At 34.0% G+C, this 26679-nt stretch overlaps 1 protein-coding gene across 1 annotated transcript; it reads right to left on the bottom strand.

The window, feature by feature from the left end:
• Positions 1-990: 990 nt before the first annotated feature.
• On the bottom strand, positions 991-26276 carry Atg6 (Beclin-1-like Atg6). The gene is made up of 8 exons (XM_071591255.1): positions 25970-26276; positions 25662-25822; positions 21630-21781; positions 17441-17498; positions 14522-14709; positions 11453-11726; positions 9594-9808; positions 991-1395 (listed from the first exon to the last, which is right to left on the bottom strand). Exons 1-8 carry the CDS (start codon positions 26079-26081, stop codon positions 1266-1268), a joined length of 1290 nt encoding a protein of 429 aa, XP_071447356.1. The 5' UTR covers positions 26082-26276; the 3' UTR covers positions 991-1265.
• Positions 26277-26679: the final 403 nt, after the last annotated feature.

The raw sequence follows: 26679 nt of genomic DNA, 5'->3' as shown, positions 1-26679 counted from the left end.
TCCAGCCACATTTAATTGTAGTTCCCCTAAGAAAGGTGGTAATGCTTTTTTTTGTCTTCAGTACTGCACAGAGTGTAATAATTTTCATTTGTCTAATTAATATGGAAGAAGCTATAAGGAAGTGCTGTTTGCCCATTTCCACGAAATTTATGAATGACTATAGCCACTATGTGATTAGAGAACATGCTTTTAAGAATTGTGTCAGTATGAAAACCATTAAAAGATTACTTAGCATGGAAAAAGTGTGGCAACCTGAAGTCGCTGTGCTGTAAAGCATCAAGCTTGGCCCTCTGTGTAATAGAAAAAAGTCAAGTGTCCATTTATTTAATCAATTAACCTGCAAACCATAGATACGCGAAGTGGAATTGCTGTGTATAGTCTTAAGTCAAGTGTTGGTGGATTCCCTATCAGATAAGTATGCAATTGTAATTGAAATTCATTAAAAATAAGGAGAGATTCAAGATAATGCTAGATAGAAAAATTAATGGTGGTTAAAAAATATATTTGGCAATCCACTAATGGGTTTAAAATCAAAATATTGTAATGAAAATTTTTGAAAAACTTAATGATTACATAGTCTTAATGAGTAAAAATATGATTACTCACAAAGTCTGATGATGCCTTGAACTCAAGTGGCAAGGATTATTGAGATTGCTTGAATATATTGCACCCTTTCCATGTTATTTCTAATGGGAACATATATAGTGCCTTCTGTTGAAGCCACAACATCATGAATTATTTCAAGTTATATTGATGGGAAGCTTCCTTCTTCATAATATACACTGAATTTTTTTTTGCCCACTGATAGCTACATGAATGGCCTTCTGCTGGTTTCTTACCAGTTTGCATTCTTGTGTTGCAGAGTGAATTTGAATCCACTATAATTCTCTCTTACCGCTGCAATATTCAAGATCTTCTATAAAATACCGAGAATGTAGAAAGGCATTGGATTAGTTGAAAGGTTAGCATATTGAAATTATAATGAATATATTAAAAAAAATAAAACACCTTTAATTTCAAAATAAATTGACTCACTTTTCACAAGTTAAATAAAATAAACAGTTACATAATCTTACAATGGCATTACTGTATTGTAGCCATTTAAAGTTTGTGGCAAGTTCTGCATAATATTGCAATCAGCCGTTAGCTTTATAAAAAATGTTCTTTTTTTTGCTCTTGCAATGTAATGATTAAGTGTTGGTGCCATAGCAGTTACATATGATAAACAGTCCATACGGCTGATTTCGGGGAGTAACCACTGCTCATTATTCCAAACAAATATTGTTTACATCGTCTTTAGAAAACTGTGAAGAGACCCAGGCCAAACCCCATTTCAAGTTGGTCAACACAAACTTCAGAGCTTTTGTCCACTGCTCTTCTGAATTGAACTGAATCCTGTAATTGAAAGAAAAAATATCAGGCACCTTGTTTCATTTTACCTGAAAATGAAGATGCTACCAGGCAATATTGATCAACAGGGGGGTTATTGATGCCAATTGCCTACAAATCTTCATTTTTGATGTACCATCTTAGAATGACAGCGATTTTCTTTAATTACACAGAACTTTTTCTTAAATAAGCAGGTGAGTTATGTTTTAACAAAAGTTTGGCATCAACATATGTACAAAGGTAATATCACATACATAGATCAGCATGCAAGGTGATTCACAGGAGTAAAAAACATTCAAGAGTTAAATATAGGTGATGGGTAGGAGAGTAGGTTGAGTCTGAAGTAGTGAATAAAAATACCATTCAGAGCCAGTACATCAAGTCCTCATTTTTAGTTGTAAGCTCCTGCTTTCATCACAGAACACATCTTTTCCAACCACATGCGCTAAAGGAATTGCCATATCACATAAAAGAATTTGTACATTTAACCACTGTATGACAAAAATAAGAGATTGGAGATATACCTCATTTATCAAATAGTTTCATGTTCACAGAGATTGGTTTGAGAAGATATAACTGGCAAGAAAATTCTCTGGATTGCACTGTTACATGAGACCTAATAATGTTGGTTGCTGGCATTTTACAATATTAATCACTCAATCAATATAATTAGTTGTGAGTTCAACGTTGAAGTATGCATTTGGTGTATGGTAAGGATTACGTGGAGAAAGCAGGCGTTGATTTCTTAATTCTCATCCTTATGAATCCAAACACTCTTCTTTCCAGTGGCATCATGCCTCTAGGGATAATTTCCAGGTATTATCTTCATTGGTAGCATAGATTTCCACTGTAAGTTTGGTAGTTCATTAAAATGTAGATATCCTGCACATAATATCAAAATCAGCTAGGAACATTGCCACAAAAAATAGCCATCTGGAGAAGTAAAACTGCACCCAATCAACTGGGGTACCTTTTCCATAATCAAGACAAGTAAAACCATGATATTTTTGATGAGCTTCTTAGTATCTTCACTAAGGAATTGATATAAATTACTACCACCCAATATTTCCCAAGCATTGACACAATAAATATGGGATTAAATACAAACTCTGCCTCTAATGTTGAATGAATGAATAAATAATGGATGGAAAGAAACAGCAAAGCTAAAATGTTGACATGAATGTCTAAAAAGCTGGAAAGAAATATCTGCAGTGAAAGCAAAGGAAGACCGGAGACATTTGTCCTACAGCACTCTCCATCCCATCTGGTCTTGCGCTTAAACCACCATCCAACAATTAATCCAGTCTTGGTTTCTCCAGAAGGTGAATCAAACAAATTTTTGAAATCAAATTTAAAATACTTCGCCTTTCCACATAAAACACTTTTATTACGACCTAGGTTTCGTCATGATATAACATCATCAGTGATATAATATCATCATCAATGGTATAACATCATCAGATGATGTTATACCATAACGAAACCTAGGTCGTAATAAAAGTGTTTTATGTGGAAAGGCGAAGTATTTTAAATTTAATTTCAATATGAAGAATTTCCACCAAGTGACGCCAGAAACTCTTTCATTTTTCAAACAAATTATGTTTGGATATCATTTGGATAGTGGAGATACATTTTGATTTAACATACGATTTTACTTTCAACATTGTAAATAAATGCTACACAATAAACATTTTAAACCTAATGCCCTTGATTGCAACCTATGTTTTCTGATTGATCAACCATTTGTTCATTGCCAGGTAAGAGGAAGTCAACCTCGCTCAGAAAGCATATTCCTTCACATGTTTGAACACAAAGTTCAGTGTCCCATGAATTAAAGTTAGATCACATCACTGTCATCTACAAAGATGGCAATAACAAATAACTAGGGAATTACACAATAATGATACTATTAACCTTAATTTCATGATCTTTACAACAGGGCAATGTTAAAATTTTCATGACTTTCCTCGGTAAGAATAAAATGTTGCACCTAAGTCAACACAATTTTGGAATCTAACGAAAAACATGTATTTTTATTCACAGCATACTAAAATTAGGGGAGTATCATTCTGAAAGTCAGACCAGCAATTTTCCTGTTTTATATAGCCTCAGCATAAAATAAGACAGGATTAGATTTAATGGTATCATTGAGAAAAAGATTAACTCATTTAAGGAACTCATTTCTTACTATAAATGAAAAGTGTCATGAGTTCATAGAAGGCAGAAGCAACATCTGGTATGGCATAAGCATTGTAGATCTTTCATATCTACTATGAATTAAAATTGTAAGACTATATAAAGACAACATAAGGTTTTCTTAAGACAGTAATTTACAAGGGCTTGGCTGTTAGCAGGGGTTTACTAACACAATGTATGCATTATTTTGAATCACAGTAAAGAATAGAATAGATAAAAAAGGAAAATATAAAACTATGCATGGACAGGACTTGACTAAGTAAATTTGCACTAATTCAGTACATACTTCTGTGGTGTCACAATTTTCTCTCAACCTTTGCTGACAGGAGAATATTAAGGCATGCCATAAAGAAACTTAGAAAGAAAGATTCATTAAATGTGTGGTTAAATGAAAAATCAGATATTATTTGCAATTCCTTGTGCTATATGGTGAATGAAGAGACAAATACTTTAGGATCCATTGAAGGAAGTAATAATTTGGGAATAAGACTTTTCGAAGTTTAAAAATGATCCATCAGGTTCCTAAAGAGGAGTTATATAAAAAAATGAGGATGCTGGGAAATCTAAGATAGACCTCTCTCAAAACACACAGACAAGGAATTAAACAAAGGCACTTGTGCTCACTTCTGATATGGCATGAATGATGAACCTACACTAGTTTAGCAGATTCGGAAACCCACTTAAAATAATAACAGAGATGAAAACTCGCAATTTTCCACTTCATATAGATTTATTTTTGACTAGTTTCAATGTACTACATCATTTTAATATATATAAAACATAGGATTGCAACTGATAGGACTCTCTGTACTCCTTTGTCTATCCTTCTTCCTCTAGAAGCCTTCAATCTCCGACCCTCACTTTTACCTGGTTTTCCTCCCATCCTCAAGAGCTTTTTACAAGGTATTTCTCCCCCAAACCCTCCCAACATGAGGGGACACCCTGGTTTCCCCACCTCCTATGTTTACTATATACATTGGATTCTGTACAGTGAAAGCTTCACTTGGAAATGATGTAGTACATCGAAACTAGTCAAATATAAATCCTTATTAAAGGGAAAATTGCAACAGTCTCGTCTCTGTTACTATGGAACAGATCCACCACATCACCTGAATCTGTAATTTTTACTATATAAAATAACCATACTAAAAGGAAAGACTTGTACTTTTCCACAGATTTTATAAAATGGTACAACGCGTTTCACCGACTTGTGGCATCATCAGGTACAAATTTGCTAAACAAGTCTTTCCTTTTAGTATGGATATTAAATACTTCCACGAAGTGAAGCCTGAAACAATAGAATACATAAAATAAGATACAATTATACAGAATTGATATATTTAACTATTATCTTTCCCTTGTACACACTGAAAGTGGAACAAAAGTATGACTTGAGTATGCCAAAAATCAATATAAAGACAACAGGCATCCAGTATTCCATTTATAAATAAATATGTAAATTTTATTATAAATGGCAACCTAATATAACTTCTCTTACAATCCGCATAGCAACCCAATGTGCATACGAGAGAGAAGTTGTCCTCTTTTTATCTTCCTACTTCCATCTCTAGTATCCGATAAAATTTTGGACATCACCAGGAAAATGCTTTGAGAGCTAGACAATGTTTAATACCTAATATGCACCAGATCATAATGCCACTCCAATGAGTAATCAAACATTCCAAACTATTTCATCTATTTGAACATACACACTAATTATTTCTATGTATACATTATACATACATTTTTACCTTCCCATGGTTGTCGCTATGTAAATTTGGATTCCAACGTAATTTGACTGATTAATTGATGTTCGTTCCCATATCATTATCTTATCGTGACCAATAACTAATGAAATCCCTATGATATCATTCACCTTCCACCTTGTCATGGCATTAATCAATAAAATGGTTTTGATTCCGATCATGTGTTTCTGCTTGTCACTTGTGCCATCTCCATACATTCCATTGAGATAGCAGGCAGACGACAATTTTTACTCAGCTCTATGAAAAAGTAAATTTAAAGACACACATTTGCAGAGCCAACATGTAAATACCAACATTTTTCAAAAAAGTCAAGAGGCACAAAATGTTATGGGATAAAATTTATCTATTAAATCTCATGTAGAAATTAAACCAGACATTCATCAGTCTAAACATATAACAAGGACCGACACATTTTAGGCTCTATCATGGTACAGCACCTGAAGTGTGACTGTACAATTCATTCAAGCATTGCTCTTCCTGCTGTTGGACATAGCTGTCACAATTTCTCATGCATGTGGTAAGATGCAAATTTTATACATGGATTCAGGGCATACACATGTGTTTGCATTGCACACAAGTAACTAAGGGCATCTTTCTTGAGTTTGCTCAATTAAATTTGATTAATTGAGATTAAATGAACTGGTGTTTGCATAAATTATTATTATTGATATTCTACCTTGTAAGGTAGGTTTTTGAGATGGACACATTATACATCTACAATGGTATAAAAATACATTTCTCTGCCACTGCTAACAAAACACAACATGAAGTCTGACACCACAATGAGCCCCTCTTCAATTCCACATACTTAATTCCATCCAACATATCTATCCTATTCCTACCCCTTCCTCGCTTGCCTAATGTTCTCCCCTCTATCACAGTATTCTTCAACATCCCACTGCCAATCAAAATGCCCTACATCCACTTTCCCTGCATCTTTGACTTTCTCCCAACATTTCTCTCCTCTCCTACAAAGCCTAGTATTTCTTCATCCATTCTTCTTTCCATTTTTCTTCACACATACATCCCATACTCCTCCATTCTGGGCTTATTCTTTTGCCTCAATGAAAGAGTTTCTACTCCATACAAAACTACACTCTAAATACAAATTTTCTCTAGTCTTCATCTTTAGATCCTTATTCAAGGAACATATACAAATATTCCACCCACCAAATTATCTTTTAAGTGATTTTTTTAAGTATAAAGTCCCCTTGAAATATTTTATGAAAATATATGATAAACTCAAAAAAGTTGATTAATAGTAATATACGTAGATCATCTTCATTTAAATAATTGAAAAAGTAAAATGACTGAACTACACTGTCAGCTTTGACCAATTTTATATTCATTGGATAAATAATTTACATTAATTTTTCTTTCTTTCTCTATATTGCTTAGTACACCAATTTTGGAAAGCTTTTGTTAATTTCTGCACATTGCTTGTCACATTTAACTTGGGTTTAAATGTTTGCACTGAAAAGAAAATGCTGAAGTATTCCAAGAAGATATTAAGTTTTTTCTTTCATTAAACACTTATCTAACATTAAATCAACTCTTATCTATCAATTACCAATGTTACCATCATACAATAAGGGTGCAACCATAGCACATTTTACGGTGTGATGTCAACGTAAATATAACAGAATATAGCCACAGTCATCTCCAGTCTTAATTTTCATCAGTTAGCATTCCCTTTTGTACACAGTTTTTTAATTCTAGTGTCTCTCTCAAGTCATGTAACATTCAGAAAATGTTTAGGGCATCATTCATTATAATCCTGTTGTATTTGCCTACCAAGTAAAATGTTCACCCTTCAAGGAAAACACAACACAAACTTATTTTAACCAAAGGGCTTCTTTTTAAATGTCCTTCAGATCATCCTTCCTTACAGTTACTTTAATATACATTTCGGGAAACTTCATACTAGTGAGACTGAATGAGGAATAAAATCTAACTTATGACCAAAAACTATCCCAAAGCACAATCAGGCTTTTTGTGTAAAAACCACAATTACCAACCTGAATGTTTGCTTGATAGGTGAGGGTAGAACTCACCTAGTTCTAAGCCCAAAGGCATGTGAAATTAATACATCAACGATGGTCTTCCTTTCCCAAGGCTACCTGTGGTTCCCCAGGAAAATCTGGTATGCCAAATATTACACAGCTTGTGGTGAAGCTGAAGGTGCCCAGAAGCATCTTCAGGAATCAAAAACCAGGCCCTATAGTCAGTAGTCCCACACTCTTACCACCTTTACCACCATGTCTCTTTGTGTAAATATAATTTAACAATGCGGTCCTGTGCCACCAAATATCATGGTGCTGGTGACTCAGGTATCATTTAAGGAACTACTATCAGGGAAATCAGGACTCAGCAGTGTTCAGGCAAGCACCAAATATATATAGGTGCTTGCTTATGCACGCCCATCTATGGTGCGTGCTGGGCAAACTTTCCAGAGCACCACAAAGATATTTCAGGAGGATTCTGTTGTCATTCTGAAGTTAGACTTCTCTTTCAAAGGAAGAAAGCCATTGATCTTAATCCTGAAGGAACTCATGGTCCTCTGTGACATGCTGAGAGCAATCCATCTGTTCAGAGGGTGCATTTTTTCATACAGTGAAATGGATCATTTGGGGAACTTCAATCTTTGCCATTTTAGCTGTGTATTTACTTAAGACATTAGTTTTCTCATTGGAAATTTCCAATCTCATCCCAGATTCCCTATTATTAGTTGCAGTCTATTGGCTTAGGGTAGGTTTTCGATGGACCCTGGCACTTAACACTACTGTAAGTAACCCTTAGCCACATCTAACATGGCACACGATGTCTTAGTGCCTACATACATTTTACTTTCCATAATTCCATGCAAAGTAACTTCTCTTTTCATTCTCCCTCTACTTCACTTTGCCATCATTCTTCCCATTATGAAAAAATAATATCTCCACCATCCCATTGCCTTGAAGCATCTCATGCCTTCGAATGTCATTGTATGAAAATTCCAAGCTTATCTTGGCTGCTTTAGAACTCCCAGTTCCCTTATTTCCTAGTAGCTAGACATCCTTTTCAATTCCAGGCTTGATTCTTCACATCTCCAAGACTCCCATCCCACATTAATGCCGAAATTCCATTTTCTTCCATTGCTTCCATTTTTTCACAAAAACCAACTGACGTTCTTGCTTAAGTTGTCCAATCTTGAGTTTTCTTACAGATGATTTTAAATTATTTCATTTGAAGTCATGCAAACGTGGAATACATTAACTACTTAACTCTAACGTTTTCCAATTAAGCATACCACAAGCAAATTCAAGGCAGCATCACATATGCCACATTCATATTTTCCCAATGCTACATTTGATAATGTAATGGTGACACCTATTACTGTGGGCAATGGGCTGAAATAATATTAGCAAGCACAGATTTAGTTGTTAACGTAGGTGTACTTTCCAACAGTAGGTATGGGGAGGAAGGGGTGAATATGATAAAAAAGAGGAAACACTTGATGAGGAAAAGAGGAAATTCCTGAGGTAAAACCTTAATAGAAATAGCGGATTGGCATTCACTGATGTGAATAGGAATGTACATGAAATAAACCAGAGCAATGCCTAATTGTGATAGGGTTTCTAAGGTAGTAGGCATTTGAGCCATGTCATATATATTACTAAATTGAAGAACAAACTGCTCTTATTTTCAATTAAATGTAATTATCATAACTTATTAAGCATTTTTTTCAGAAATCACTAAATAATACTCTAATTTTTAGTTTAAAATGTATAACACTTAAAGAAAGGCTTATATTAGACAACAGGAAATAAACTGAAACCCTTTGCATTTTCTACAGAAGCCTATAAAAAATTCATATCACATGCCAAGATAATTGTCAACTAATGAATGGACGTTGGCACTGTACCAACTCCCAGACATAGAGGTAATTACTACATGAAATCGTTCAGCAGCACCAATTTCAAAGTGAACATGAGATTTCATATGCATGCAACTCTGAAATTGTCAAGTTTCTTCAATTGCTTATGTTTTATCAAGTTGTTTTTAGACTAACAATGGATGACACTAATTTACATTATTCGATGTACTGTATTTCAAACTCCTAAAGAGTAAATAGTCCATTGAATGAACATACACACAGGTGTTGGGCTAATTGCATTATAACATAGAACTAAACAAAAATGTATCAAATGCTATCATCAGGACCATTATACTTCATTACGAAATGAGTTTCATGGAACTTACTTAATTGAATACGAGTTTCCAGTCGCAGAATCCTCAATTTTCCCCCTTTCCATTCTGTACGGTAAGCAGAATTCGGAATCACCTTTCTCCACCTCTTCTTTGAATTGCTGCAAACAGTCTAAGAATGCAACCATGGCAGCATCAAACTTGGTATCCCATAAAAACCTGAAGCCTCCTGAACCATATAATGGAAGCTCTCGGTGCTCAGCTAACACCTAGAAGATTGCCAGCAAATTAAATATGGTCACACAATTAAGTGATAAGGTAGCATACTAATGAAATGATATTTATTTCACGGCTAAATTTTCTGTCAACTGAATTCCAGCTGTCTAGTCTCACAACAACCATTAACATTTAACTATGCACTTCACATATAAGCTTAGAGATGACTATGACATTATTATTCCCATTAATTTGTTTGCTAGGGTAGAATAGCATTAGGATTTTGTTAGGGCAGGTTGATTGGGTAGGTATTCGTATGAAAGGAAAAATAGACTTAATTAGCATGTAGGTAATACTCTCCTGTAGTTAAGAGAGTTTTCCAATTTTTTAATTGCTTAGATTTAAGGCTTCATTGACATTGCACAAAAAGTAATGCTACTCTGTGATATGTGTTTGTTGAAACCTCAATTAGCTCCATTGTAGGTAATTAAACACTTAGTGATTTTACACAAATATTTTTTGTTAATATTACCAATTGATTTCAACATTATGCTATATAGTTGCAATTGATTCTTAATAGAAAAGAGACTGCGGAAAATTACAAGGCTATTAGTTACAACTAGAGATATCATGCTATTCCCCTAAGTTAAGTCTGAGTGAATTATTTATAGTCAACTCTTGTGTGCTAGAGCTTCAATTGGCAGTTTTACCATAGATTATAATCAGAGATGTTTCATCCCACCTGCTTCCCTCTGCAAAATAACTCTCGAATCTTTCCAAGCTTTTCCCCCAACTATCACTTCCTTTCACTCCCCACACATCTTACAGCATTGAAATTCTGTTTACAATTAACTTCACAAGAAAAAAGTATGTCTAATGAGTTATAGCCACACACAAGTTCGAACCGTAATACCAATCTGAGCAATAACATTTTACATGAAAGTTCAAAAGCATTAAACAAAATTGTTAATAGGAAATAACTTCTTCAATAAACTAGATTATTGTAAAAACTTCTTACAAAAACAAAACTCAACAAGTTACTTGCAAATTGGCGATATGTATTTAGAAATATAATTGTTTGTTTCTCCAAATAATATCTTTGGCTACATCTGCTTATTGCTGGCCATGAACCTCAGTCACAAGAAAGATAAGATAACAATTGCAACTCTTCAAGTTGGGTAGCCTATTCTCTGAAATCTGCTTACCTTTATCAACAGATGGTACTTACTGATAACTTTAAAGACAATTTATAAATATGATATTAGATATGAATATCCTTTTCCGTCTAATGAAGTCACTCATATTATTCACCCCATGGCCTTGATACTCCCTTATTTTCATCAATTAATAAGAGGGTTGTCTAATAAAGTGATGATTAATGTTTTATTCACTAAATTCACTGTGAAAAAATTTAAAATTACGCTATATTTTAAGATTAATGATTATGTTGTAAAGATTTCATTGATTTCACTCTCTGTTCAATCACTGACAGTTATTACCAAGTGGAAACATATTCAGTTTACCAATGGCAATTATGGAGGTAGTATGCAATGCTGTAAAGAACTTTTTATTAACAACGTTTTCTCTGTAATTACATCTTTAGCGCAACATGTGAGCATAAAACTAATCAGAGGGCATCTTTTAAAGGTTAGTGGGGTCGTGGAAATATTTTTAAAAGGAAAAATGATCACCCTTACCTCTATGTATGAGTGGTTCCCATAAGGAACAAGTTTAAACCTTTGAAAGGTGAGGTTCATTTTCCGTGCTAGAGCGGCAAGCAAGAGAGCGGTCTGACCCCATGCAGCATTGATTTCACTCCAGTCGACAGGAGCACTTGGCAACCGTCCGAGTCGGAAGTTATTTATCGTTCCAAAATGCCCACTGTGCCAGATGTGAAACGTAGCATTGAACACGTTTGTCTTCTTAAGCTTATCCAACTGAGTCTGTGCATAGTGCAGCTGACACTCCAAGCTTAAAAAAAATAGTATTCATCACACTAAATAGTTATGTATCACATGTCTGGTTCTTACAGAAAAGGGAAATTTAATTGCTCAAGTTTTTTTTAAAGATAGTAAACCACTTAACATTACATAATAATCATTTTTTTCAATTAGTTTGATAATAATACACCTAGATTATAGCCTATTTCAAACAACGTAAACTGATAATGGTTGCTTCTTATGGTATTCTCAGAACTAATGTATTTTACTATATTCTATGGTAATGTAATACGACAGCAATATAACAATTATACATGCATACAAATGAAATACACATATATTGAAACAAAAATTTCCAAGGGGTGATTAGTGAACAATAGGAATAAGAACCATGGAATGGATAGCAACAAAGTTTCAGTTCTTTAATAATTGTTAAAATGTCTTCTTAGTTATGTCATATGAAAGTAAAATGTATGCATAAAATAAAGTTAATTCAAAACAGGAACTAATCTAAACTAAGTAATGTCTTAAATTCTGTAGCATAACACTCAAAGCTTGAGTTAACCAATAATGAAAAACGAACTCTGCCCAAGTATAGGTGAAGTTGGAAATTTTAAAGCAGACAAAGGGTTAACAAAAATATAGTACGATCTTCATTTTACAATCTATTGTCACTGTAACAAAATTTACATAATTTTTCAGTGATGATTCCTAACTCATGGTTTTCATACATGTACATGGTAGGGTGCTAAAATCCTGATGCTAAGCATGTGTTTCCTCACTGGGTTAGTGAAACCTTCCTCAGACTTCTCTGAAGAATTATACTTAGCCACAATATCATAAACAGTTGATCTGGGGTACCCGAAGAATTGAACAACTTCACTGGGCGGATGCCCAGCACGAACACTTTTGACAATAGCAGCTTTTCGATTGTACTCTGCACTCGTATGTAACATCTCGGCCATTTTGATGTTATGACTGTTTACTAGATGCCTATAGCTTTTAAGAACGCCAATCGCGACCTCCATTGGAACTATGACATGGCGGGAAATTCAAATTGAAATTCGTCCAGATTTAAGCGCTATACCCTGGTATATGCTTGGGAAAAATTCTGTCCATACATTACTCATTTGAAGAAAAAAGAAAAAATAATGCACACACAAGTAGTGAATGCAGATGCACCTCTTTTCCACATGACACTGTACTAAAGTAGAAGTGACCTGCTTCAATTTACTGAAATTAACCACACTGTGAAATAATAACGTTGTATATCTCCACATCAGTTCATTCCATACCACACTTAACCAATGCCTACGCATCATCACCAGGTGCTCAGCCAATCACGTAGACAGGAAAAATCAAATGATATGCACAGGACATATATTGGCAAAGGATAACTAATAGGGACTCATATTCATCATATACCTATTAAAATAATGCAGTGTAGATAGTTAGAGACTAATTTGTTGCACAGTAAGGCTAGGCTTGTCTTAAATGAGAATATGGAATTCTAAGGGCTAATGAATGCAAGGGAAGCAATAATGGGAGAGTAATGACAGGACAAAAATGTTTTTGAATTAAAACATTTCAATATTATTGGCAAATTTTGATTTTGTGAAACTTAAAACTTTTTTAAAGTCCAACTATTGCAAAATTGTATTTTTAAAATAGTTTGCTGAAAATCATTTAACTATTTTTTTAAATTATTATTTCATTAAAATTTCAAGGAACTAAGAAGAGAATAGCAAAGGTAATCTGCACATGGATAATTGAGAGTTTACTGTATCATATAAATAAAATAAGCTTATTATTGATTTCTAATAGATATGAGAGATTTCAAAACAAGAGAAGAACACACACGACTGAAAGACATGAAACAACAGGCTAGTGACTGGTTCTCAGCTGATAAACTATTTTGAAATAGTGAAAAAAACACATTTTCTTATAGGTGATCTTAGAAGTGTTAGAAGCTCCAAGGATTTTTTATGAACTCTTAATCTTTCCTGGAAGAGTCATATAACTGCAATCTACCAAAAACTTTCAAAGAATTTCTTCCTAATCAGGAGACTTTAAAGCTGTATTTCCTGAGGAACATTGGAGACTTGCTTATTTTTCCTTTTTCCAAAGTCACCTAAGTTATGGCCTCAAGGCTTTGGGGACATGCAAGTCACACTAACACTCTGCTTATGTTACATAAGAAAGCAGTTAGGATTATAACCAGCTCTGGAAATCATGATCACATCACTGTAGTCAATTATTTGTCAGGATAAGAGTGATGACGGTCTTTAACATTATGCATTTACCAGTGCTTAATTCATACAAAAGATAATGTAAATAAACTATGTATTAAGAGGCAATATACACAGCCATAGTACAAGGTCAAGAAATATGTTAGACATTACCCAATGCAGATCGTACAAAACCTTTAAGTGAATATTTTGAACTGGACTTCTCAAGAGTGAAATTATAATTCATGTGTATATCTTCAACACGGTAATGAATGTATGTATTTATATTTTTTTCTTTTGATGACATATATAGTGGCAAGTGCTGCTCTTTGATGAATAAAGATTGATGAATATGACCATGAGAGCTATATTAGTAGCATCTTAGGCTGATGATAGAGCCACCCAAGTAGGGCAGAACATAAAGGAATTTAACAAAGAGTGACACCTGATCGGTATAGGAGTAATAAATTAGGTATACTATATATACACCTACTTTATTACACTCATTTGACAGGGAATGGACCCGTCACATTTGTGGAATCCAACTTTTTTATCACCTATACCTCACCATGGAAAATGACAGGCGACCAGTACAAACCTTCGAAACTCGTCCTCTGTTAGAAGAAATTCTCGTCTGTGTCGGCTGTACTCTCGGTAGTATCGCTCTTCTTCTCTCTCGAGTCTATCGCGTTCCTCTTCATGCTTCCTGATTGATTCCAAAGTGGCTGCCTCTTCCGCTTGAAGTTGTTTGAGATCTTCCTGTAGCCTCATCTCTTCGAGTCTTAACTAAAGAATAAATGATTCCAACCAACTCATCAGAGACAATAGCTTCTAACTATTCATAACATAGATGATACATTTTTCTATGCAATGAAATATACACATCTAATGTTACAATATTTTTGCCATTTTGAGATCTTTTTAAGCATGTAGATTTTGAATTTGGCAGTTTTTCACTCCCTAAAAAATAATAAATACCACATCGACTAGAAAAATAAATAGTGATGTACAGAGAAAGCCCTCAGTTTAGATATTCCTTAAAAGTTAGCAGTTTTCATCTCACATTGAATATTGTACGTATAACTATCTTCCAAAGATGTATTTTTACGCATTGATCATTATATTTCTGGCTAATAGAAGATCTCTTTTGAATAAAAGTGTCAAGAGAGCTTTCAACATAGAGAAGAAGAGTTCTAAAAAAATAAGACCAGAGAGCTAAAAATAATAGATAATTTCACCCATGCGATATGTCTCAGGCTTCAAGACGATTTGAGGACTTACTTATAAAATATAATGAGTAATTATCATTACTTTATCAACAGATAAATACCAAATAGACTTAGACGAATGAAACTTGAATGAAATTGAAAAGAAACTATCCAGCGATCATGTTTCAGTTTAAAGTACACAAAACATTATGTATTTCGAAAAATTAATTTCCGCTGAGTTTATCACCCTTACCTGTATCTTTAATTTGTAATTAAATTGCCTGATTGAAATGGATAAGACAATTATGAACATTATTCTTAAGATTTTTAAGGAATTCAAATAACCCTCATATAGAATAAATTAAGCTTATAATAGCATTTAATGCATAGGGAAAAAAAATTAAATTTAATAAATGAGATTGAATACTAAACTATGTTACCTCAACTGTTTTAAGCATAAAATATACCTCAAAATGTACCAGAATGTCCGAAATGCATCAGGTCAATCGGGAAGCAGAAAAAACACAAAGCACATGGCACCTGATGATTTTTGCTGCTCTTTGTAATTTACCTCAAATCAATTGTTAAGAAGTTAAACCACTTTCAAAGAGAAATAATGCCATTTCATTATTCATATTGTGTTAAGCCTACTTGAGCCATTATTTACTGCTCTACTACCCAATTTTATGAACAGTTCAAGGGAGTTTCTGTCTCCAAAATTTATATGAATGTTTTCCTTCTCTTAGAAGTTTGCTTTTAGAATTTTCATGTTCTATCAATGTATTGTGAATAATGTCCAAGCTTTGAAATTTATCCCAATGATTCAATGACAATTGGCTATTCAGAATCTGCGAACCAAAAAATTAAATGATCCCTGCTGCTAGTAAGATTTTAAAGCAATTGGTCAGGCAGTACATACATCTGGCCATTCATCCATGCATGGGTAACCTTGAGCAATGTGGCTTCTCAGTCATCATATCCCTTAAATGCTTCAAAATAATTAATATACAGGGTGAGGCGCTTAAATCTGGAAGAGCACACCTTTCCTTGAATGAGATATCCTCGCCCGGTTAGTGAGACCTTCCCCAGACTTCTCTGAAGCATTATACATAACCACAATATCGTACAATACAGTTGATCTGGGGTACCAGAAGAATCGAACTATTTCAAAATATAACGCCCAGCACAAACCTTTTCGATAATAGCGGCTGTTCGATTGTACTCCACACTTGTACGTAACATCTCGGCCATTTTGAGGTTATGACTGTTTACTAGATGCCTATAGCTTTCAAGAATGCCAATCACAACCTCGAGTGGAACTACAATATAGCGGGAAATTAAATTTAAATGTCTGGATTTAAGCATCGCACCCTGTTGTAGTATAGTTTAAAAATTGAAATTCATTCCATAAATCAATATATGCTTAATAGCTTACAGTTATACACATGAATATTAATACAACTATGCTTAACACTGATTGAGTACAACGAGTAACATTGATTGAGGGCAGCTAAATTTCTCTTACATTCACAGAATTGACTTCATTCTACTGTACAAAATATTTGCAAAAATGTAATCAATGTTTGATAATCTAAAATGATAGCTACCAATCAATGAACTCTTTACAATCAGTAGTTTTTAGCTTAGAAAAAGGTTTTTGTGTTAACCCATCTGCCCCATTCACCAGAACCTGCTTACGTCCATAACTAACCCACTTGAAGCTAAAGATGGGGAACATTTTATGGCAATGATAACATAATAATAATTGTTAAGAAACCATTTCAAGAGTCTCCTATATGAAGGCTTAGAAAGCATCTTTCTTATAGTGGCAGGGAAAGTACTCTTAGCTTTTGGTCTTCCTGGGCTGGCATTCAGTAAAACCCTTAGAAAATTTTAGATTCGAGCACCTCAAACTCATTTATCCTGGCAAAAATACGGATATCAATGCTTGAGAGCTCCCATCACTCTTAGGTGGTAGAAGGGATCAGCAAAGTGATAGGAAAAACATCAACAAGGAACATCTCATTAATATTTGGAGTTGCATCATGGCAGAATACATGTGGCAATAGCGTGTTAATGATGGTGATGTGTTTACATCATTTTCAAATGCAATCAAGGTTTTCTAGCCTCCCTAAGTCTGTTGTAATTGTATTGCATTAAATGTTACAATAAGACAAGTTAAAGTTGAATTATGGGTTAGTACTATTTTTATATTGTTGGTAGTCAACAAATGAGGCGGCAGCAACTATCACAGATTACTTAGTATAGATAGAATGAAGATTATTTAGACTAAATTAATATTTTCATACCTCCTCCAAGTCTTTCTCCATCGCACTGAGAGCAGTTTCCTCATCCTCCAGTTCCAATCTGAAAACCAGATTGTAAAATCAGTATAAATCATAAGCGTCTTATTAAGGTTAGAAAGGTAAACTGAACATAAATGCATAAGCATCTGTATAAATGAAAGCATGGAACTTAAGCCACTGGCTCCAAGGCATTCATAATAATAATTTTTATTTGTTCGAAGATTGGTGTATAACAGCAATATACGAGTAGAACGCATCATAATAAAAGGAATTCAGTGGAACATTTGCATACAGTGAAAAAATGCACATTTTCACCACATTTACATACATATAGGTCATATTTACATTGGTTTTATGTTTTGGTTAGACATACCATATATTATCTTTAAAAACTTCAGAGAAGCTGTAATCATTTTTCTTAGTTAGGAATGCTTTTACTTATCTTTTAAACCAAGTTATGTCTGTAATCTTTGCATTTCTGCAGTAATTTATTTTATAGGTTAGATTCATTAACTTTATTGCCCTAGGCTACCGTAGCTATGGTTTGATTGTATATGATATGCAGGTTTAAATAGGTTCTGTTACAGAGACTGCAGTATGGGGAATTTGCGTGGAAGTCCACCATATGTTACGCCTGAAACTGTGTCATTTCTCCATTTTTCTCTTCCATTCAATGTTAATTCCCTCACCCCTGATAGCTTCTCTGTTTTATGTCCTTAACTTGTTCTAGGCACTTATCTATTAGTCTTCCTTTATCAGATCTTCCCTTCAATTTTCCCTTCTGTTATGTTTCTAACTAATCCATTGCACCTCATGGTGAGTCCAATTCATTTAGCTCTATTCCGTAACATTATCCATATGGTCTTTTCATCCTCTGCTTTTATTCTCCAGCTAATACTTCCTCATTTCTCACTTTATCTCTTCATTCAGCATGATCCTCGACCACCATGTTTCAAAGGCTTCTATTCTTTGCTTTGGGTGCATTCTTCACTGATCCATTTAATTAAATGATATAATTTATAATTCGAGAAAATCAGTATCAACTAGCGACCACATATTCAAATGGGGAACAGGGTATTAAAGAATTGAAAAATCATCACAATTGGAATCATAAACTAAGTGAAGTTCAAGAGAAAATATTAATGCAAACAATTCAGGAGATTCATGGCTGTAGAATGAGGCAATCTGATGTCCCAACAGTTTCAAACTGCCTCATCCTTTTCTCCAGATACAAATGATAAGGTCTTGTATATTTCCTGAAAGAGGGACGCAAGGGCATAATAATGCTGACTGGCTTGAAATGGCTTCGGAAAATGCATGAACTTTTTCGGAATTTTTGTCAGACATAGGTTATGCCTTCAGGTTTAAGTTTCACAGTTTTACATCATTTTGGTAAAAAGATGAAATCAATAGAACAGGACTCCTTTTTCATGACAAACACTTAGACATCATTACAAAATAAGCAAAAAATGGCACAAGTTACACAGGTTGTTCACAAACAGTTGCACAAGAGTTTGCTGTCTCCGGCGTAACTTTATGGAATTTGCATTACATATTGAAATGAAATAATTGACTTTTTAATTCCACAACTCTATTTAAAAATCACAACCCAGGATTCGACGTTGAACCTGATGATGATGTTCAATGTTTAAGTTAATTATTTCATTTCAATAATTTACACAAGAGTTGGACTCAGAGAAGCTCAGACAAAATATCTATAATTGAATTTCAGGATAGGCAGTTAAGCTCGCATTTTGGTGGAGGCAAGGCTTTGCTTTCCATAAACTTGCCAGCATCAGTGCCTCCTGCACAGAGTGAAATGGGTCAGGGAAAATGGAATATCTTTACCATCAATATATCATCATTTGTCACATCAGGTTTTTTAACCTTGTTAAAAAATAGACTGTGTAATTTTAATAAATTTTTGCTTAGTAATTATTCACACCACAATTCATCAAAGACAGGGGAGGAAGTTATGTGGCAGTAGATTGAAAAGGGAATAGGAAAGGAGGCAGGTACAGAAAGAACATGTCTCCTACAAGCCAGTAAACATCAAATCTTGACCATTTTAGGACAGCAACTTATCCCAAATAAAAATTTTGAGCACGGCTGGTAAGAATTCTAGTCACTTCTGTCCAATATGTTCTGAACTAATGATCAGAACCTTCACCAATCAGACACAGGAATTACAACATTTTAAGTGCCTTACCAACATACCCAATAGTTTATTTTCTATTTGTTTACATTAACACAGAATGTAGTGTGAGCATTTTTATTGATTTCATAAAGCCATTTGATTCAATTTGGTCTTTTAAACAAGATGAAACTATTACACCAGCAGTCTAGGATGAAGTGTAACTGCAAACTATACAGTTGAGTATTCGTGCGGCATCACTCTTCATCGTAATGTCTATGCCCCATATGTTAGCCTAGTTACTTTGAACGTGTTTATACACATCAACAAACTCAGAAAAGCAATTAGTAATCTTATAGGAGGTTTCTTCTCTCTCAAGAGGCCCACTGTGCAAATCCAAATGGAATTCGTTCGGTCCCGTCTGTGTCTAAGGAAGAACGCTCATAAATAATCTCTGTTCAATCAGCTAAGAGAGTCATAATGAGAAAAATGTGATCCCATTGCATCAAAAGTGATTCTTCTAGTTCTTCCTAAGGTCACAGGTTATTTCTTTTTCTGGATTTGTCTTGAGAAGATTATTTTCCAGTCTCCTTGAATTGTGAATATGTTGCTAGGTTTATCTTGCTACAAGAACCATTGAAATCCCTATTTTTATAAACATACAAGGGGACACTCAAATAAATGGCAACATATCAGAAAGATAATGCTTTACAAGATGAATAAAACTTATTAGATTAGTGTTGCAATGCAATGCAACTCTATTTGAGCATGGTGAATGGGAGTGAAAAGAATAAAGGTGATTCTGAGATTTCAGTTAAAACAAATAACAGACAATTTGTTTACCTTGAAATTAGTGACAGTTCAAAGATTTTCACCCAAGAAACTTTAATCTTGAGAGAAATTTAAGCAGTTTTTAAGGTGATGATTTTTTCATGAGGCAATGAATCCAAATTTTTTTACAATCAAAAGAACACACAAATACAAACAATGTCCAAAAACTGGGAACTTATCAGACATAATCACTTCTGAAATGAAATAAGTTCTTTACCATTTGGAATTCTCATGGATCAAGTATGGAAATACACACCGAAGGAATATTTGAGTACTGATCCTTTTATCGCAACCAACATATTCAGAGAATTTGATCGAGAGTAGGCAGAAATTGTTGTCAACAGCATCCATAAAAGAAAACGAAATTTCATGCAACAAAAAATTTAGTCACCCTTCATTATCAAGACAGCTAATTCTCATTCCCAATCTCATTCATTGTCGGGATCAATTACTATACTAACTGCTTCCATTGTAGGAACAGATTTGAATTAAAATAATGTTAATGCTGAGGTTAGCTTGGCTTTAGAATTCATTGAAGACATTTAAGATAGATAATTACCCTCCTTTCCTTCATGTACTTCTCTTTGAAGTACGAGGTCTGTTTAAAAAGTATCGAGACTTTTGTTCCTTTTCTTTCAAAAATTATTTATTTATTGATGAATAACTATTTCGTTCCCTTCAAAGTAATCCCTATTAGATATTATACACTTGTGCCAACGTTTTTTCCAATCCCTGAAGCATTTCAAAAAATTATTTTTAGTGATCTTGCTCAGCTCCTCCTTGGATGCAGTCTTTATCTTGTACATATGAGGCAGCTGGTCTCACATTTTCAAGAAATATGCACTCCAATCATGATGAATATTGTTTCTAAAACTAATTTTCAACATACAATTGGAAATTCATGATTACCCAAAAATTACTTAAATAGCAGAATAAGGTAGTGCACAAATTTATTAGAGTAAATCAGGGTTTAAAAATGGAAGCTGTTTATCCGGATTTTGTGGTGAAATTGCGTGAAAATATAAATGGGTAGAAGTTGAACTGTCCTTCATGTACATTGATGTCACTCTCTATTTATCAAAGTTCTTTTCAATGCATATAAACTTCTATCAGATACTGGTACACACAATATATTTACTGCTAATTATGAGAAAAATTAGAACTAAAAAGACCTCATGGCTACACCATTCCATCTGAAATTTAATTTGTCAAAGATGGAACATTTACCTCTTAAGGTACTCATTGTAGTCATTCCATTCATCTTCTGTCAATCGAAGCTGCTGATCCATCAAGTCAAGCAGGCTATCCGTGCACTCCTCACATAGTGGATGGTCGACATCTGATGTGTTGGACAGGATATCAAACAGTCCAGCTGTCACCTAAGTTTATAATAAAAAAAAAACATGCCAACATGCATGAGGAGCTTCAAAATGTACAGAATACATCACCATAAAACCTTTAACACAGATCAGGCCCATGGTTCCAGTGTTGGCAATGCTTTTACCTTCTTTACCTCTTATCTAGGTAACTTCTTACCTATCTTACCTAGGTAACTTATCGACAAAAACATACATCTAGCATGTTTACGTACATGAATTGAAGTGTATGATATAAGTACAGCATACATATGAGAAAAATACACAAGAACACAAAGAAAGAAGAATTACAAAAAACAAACGCCACTTAACTTGCTTTAAAGATTCAAGTGGAAGAGTATTTCAATGCAGACGATTTTGGATTAGAATAATTAATGAAAAAAGAGAAGCTATTCTACCTCTCAGTGTCATTTTAGAGAAGAAATGAAGAAACCAAAACCAACCTTTAATGGACATATTAATCTGTGGCATGATTTTGACAGCGTGGACTGGTTGATATCCACAGTCTACACTGTCAAAAGTATGATGTTATATACTCTAAAAAAACACTGGAACAAACTACAATGAAAGGGGATTAATACAATTGCTCTATAGAGATGACGCAGCTGTGATTAGATGCGGTACAAGCAGAGAAGGATTTAACACATAGAAAGCAGCAAGACGGTGTTGTCATTTTTTCCATTATTCCCTAATATCAGCAAAAAATGAGAATTGCATAAAAATTGCCAAAATATATTAGATTTAGTCTGGAATTGGTGCCTTTTGAACAAACAAAAATTTAACTGCAAAAATTCTAATAATAATAATTAATTAAGGTTTTCACAGCGAGTTGAATTCTTTGACAATAAACAACACATGATGTTTGTCTGCAATCGGGAGATTTTTAGGATTTCAAATTGAAACCAGAAATTGGTCCTTTAGCGTGTCAGAATTGTGTTCAAAATTGATGTACCTAAAAGGTTTCATCATCAAGTGCCCAAACACGTTAAATTTCCTGCCCGCTAACATAAATTCAATCAAATATGTGAGAAAATATGAATCCTCTAAAGAAGTTTTTTGTAGAAAATGGTTATTATAATGTAAACGGCTTTTTTTAAGCATAAAACAAAGTAAGCATAAAACTTTAACATCCTTAATTTTATAATTCTTATACAGGGTGCAGCAACACAACTTCCTTTTTGTAAAAAGCAAAACTCTTTAAAAAAAAGGAAGTTATGTTGCCCCACCCTGTATCTGTTTTGTGTTCAACTCACACAATCTTTGAGATAAATGAAATTATTATTACCACTTTTGTAGTTAATGTGCACATTTACAATGCAATTAACGGGACAAAGGAGAAGGTAAATGGTTAAATATAAGGGAAAGATTATTCCATGATTTGCAGACAACAAAGCTATATTAGCAGAATAAAAATAAGACTTGATGAGGATACTAGCCACTGTGGAGAAGGTGATGAAAAAGTACCATATCAACATAAGATTATAACTAAGGTAATGGCCAACAGTTGAAGTAGGGAAGATATCCTTCAGGTAAGACCATGGAAAGCCACACTGGAAAAAGTGCAAGGGTTTTGCTATTTTGGTAGCTAGATCGCTAGAGACAGAAGAAGCCAGAAGGATTTAATAAGCCAAATAGGAAGGGCTTCTATCCAAAGAAACACCTACACTGATAGAAAATAATACTGTCTCAGACATAATGAACCATTCATTAAAACCTATTCATGTCATGCTCTTTTCTCCTGATGGTAAACCTGGACGAAAGGAGTAGCAGAGAAAATATCAGAGGCTATGGCGATTTGGTGCTGGATTGCAGTACAGTAGAATGACAAGGGCAATTAACATGTAATATGCATAAAAACTAATTGTATTATATCTCGGATGCACTGATATGAGTTATGATGAGCTTTATTATTATTATTACTTTTTATTTGATCACAATACAAAAATACCAGGTGGGTGGTGTATGTGCATGAAAGAAGGCACGTCAAAAAGGAGCAAAGACACAGGCTCAATTAAGATACATAAAAGAAATGATGCCCATAGTTACATAAATGTTTGGCACAAACCCATGAACATTGGCTGTAACATGCAATATCAAATTCAGAAAAATCCTTGATCATTAACAAGAATCAGAACATAAGCATTGCTATAAACTAAAAGTATGAACTTGCTGGCTGGGAATATTGTTGAGATATTCGTCAACCGAGTAGAACATAATGCGCTGTAGATATATTTTTAATTTATGCCTGAATGCAGCAATTCCCTTGGTATCCTCGAAACTTTTGGGTAGTTTGTTATATAATCTGATGCCCATTTCATTGGGTCCTAATCTCAATGCTTCAGTTCTTATATTCCCATAATGGATGTCATTCCTTCCTCTGGTGTAATGATTTTTTAATGACCATTTTAATGTTTTGTCAATATAAATAGTACAATACATAAACTAACACAACATAAATTCTTACATGTGATAAAGATGCAATAAAAATCATCAATTGAATTAAGGAGGTTTGAAAGTAACCAGGTGTATATCCTACTGTTGGAATTCAAGATGCAATCCGATTTCTAATGAGTGGGCAACAACTGACGACACATCACATTCAGTTAAACAACTGAATTATGAAAAGAGATGTAAGCTGAGGTGGGTCCACAATATTTACTATTCAATTTTGCATTACCCCTAATGTTATATTTATCGATGCAGATCTTAATTAGCACATTTCTAGATTAACTTTTCCATGAGCCAGGGCCTTAAAGATACATAAACTAAACACAGACATGATTCAATATCTAACAAAAAAGGCTTGCAAGAATCACATGGTGGAAAATTATCACGAGAATGAACAACTCCATTTTGTAGTAGCTAGATGTTACTAATTATAAAAGATAATCCATTGCATATTCCATTTCAGCAAAGTATTAATGTGGAATTTACGATGAAATACGCCATTTGGTGGATAATTAATTATTCACAATTTTTCCTGGTCATATTAGCGCACTCTGAGTTTATAAACGAGTACAAATTTAAACTCACTACCACTGACTATTCAAAACACACAGCGTTCAAAATTGTGACACCGTACTAGTAGAATAACTATCTTGTGACTATAACTAAGATCTGAATGGCAAAATACAGCCACAATAGAATTGTATGGTTTTTACAGGATACCTAATCGTACATGGCTTGTGACAAAATAACCTCTTCTTGAGTTTCACTCAAGGTTATAGCCAGTGCGATAACGAGTGAGCAAAACTCGATAAATACGACTAAATAATATATACTTCATGATATTTTAGTTTCACTCAAGGTCATTTAAACAGCGATAAAGCAACACTAAATTCTAGTTGAACGTCAATAATGGTGAAAATTCAGTACTAATATGGTAATTACCCATTTTTGGCTGTATTATATGATATGGTTCCTATTTTTGTCTTTATTTTGTATGCAGCAGTAGTTTTCATTTGTAGCCATTGCAGACAAGCCATTTTTGATTTCCTATCTCAGTAAATGATTTCTTTTAGTAGGTTCAAAATCCATTAAAATTATGTATGACCCTAATTCTTTCAGATTTCTTCAATATATTCTAATACACATTGTCAACAGAAGGCTCTGAAGAAAGGTTCACGTTCTCAGGGCATCACAATAATATTTTACTCCAAGAAAGATTTGGCTCTCAATACTTCATGAATAACAGTTAAATCGTCTAAAGGAATTAATGTGAAGTCAAAAATTTAAGAAACAAAGGACTGATGCATCCCAAAGTTTGTAATGTAATGTTTACCAACAGCTCAATCATAATGAATTTGTAATCAAGTGACGAATTCTTAACATAACACTGTGTCGGATCAATAAATAAGTACTTAAAATGACAATTATTATATACCTTAACGTGATGACTGAGACTCTCAGCCTCTCCTTCATCCCCAATTAGCATAAATCCACTTGCTGCATTGCTAGAGTCTGTCAGTCGGAAAGGAGGAATGTAGTGGTCCAAACTTGCTGCTTGAGATTCCAAATCAACATCTGGAGCAGGGTAAATAGGCACTATCCGAAGAAAATGATTTGCTTAAAACGATTTCTTATCTTTATGGCAATTACATATTATGGGAAGATAAACAGAATAATCATTGTATAGCTTTGCTTATGCATTCATAGCCACACAAATACAATACTACATAATATTTGCCTTACGTGATAGTTCATTCAGTGTGTGTTGGTCAAGGTTGCCAAAAGCTGGGTCCAATTTTAATGGCTGAAGGCATCTTTGGCAAAGAAAATTCACAGTAATTTTTGGTTCGACCATTTCCTCACTTCCTGGTTCGTAAAATAACAAATGCAATATGCACACGCATTGGAGAAAGACAAAATAAGGAAGACACAAAAATCAAAAATGCTATTCTTTTGGTTCCTTCATAGCTCACGCATAGAGCTCTTATCCCCCTCTGGGAGATCAGCTAATCCCGCTAATCCCCTTCGCAACTGCTTACAACACAGCTGATTCTGTTATTTTCAACGCGCCATCTGTTAGTTGCAGTTAAAAGTAATGGCGTTGTCGCCCGAGGGCAACTGAAGATTAAACGTAAATGAAACTTACTGGTCATTCGTTTGAAATAATTAAAATCTACTCACAAAACGTTAATAAATTTGATGTGTAAGCTAATATATAAATCTGTTGTCATAAATTGAAAAGTGAATTTGAATATGAAAAGGTCTAATATTTTTTACATAAATATATTTTTGCTACCTCGAATTGAAGTTTGTGCGTGCTCTATTTCGGTGGTCCATAATGTATGCACCAACTGTTGTCATAAATCAAAATGGTACTATTTTCAGCCAGGGGACATTTTTCTTAGGCCCAGCAATCACCTGTTTCTCCAAATACTTTAGACGACCACTAACTA

The sequence above is a fragment of the Hetaerina americana genome, unplaced genomic scaffold (assembly GCF_022747635.1).
Source record: "Hetaerina americana unplaced genomic scaffold, ioHetAmer1.1.p SCAF_44, whole genome shotgun sequence".
NCBI lineage: Eukaryota > Metazoa > Arthropoda > Insecta > Odonata > Calopterygidae > Hetaerina > Hetaerina americana.
The sequence above is the reverse complement of the archived record's forward strand: the minus strand, read 5'-3'. Positions and strand labels throughout refer to the sequence as shown.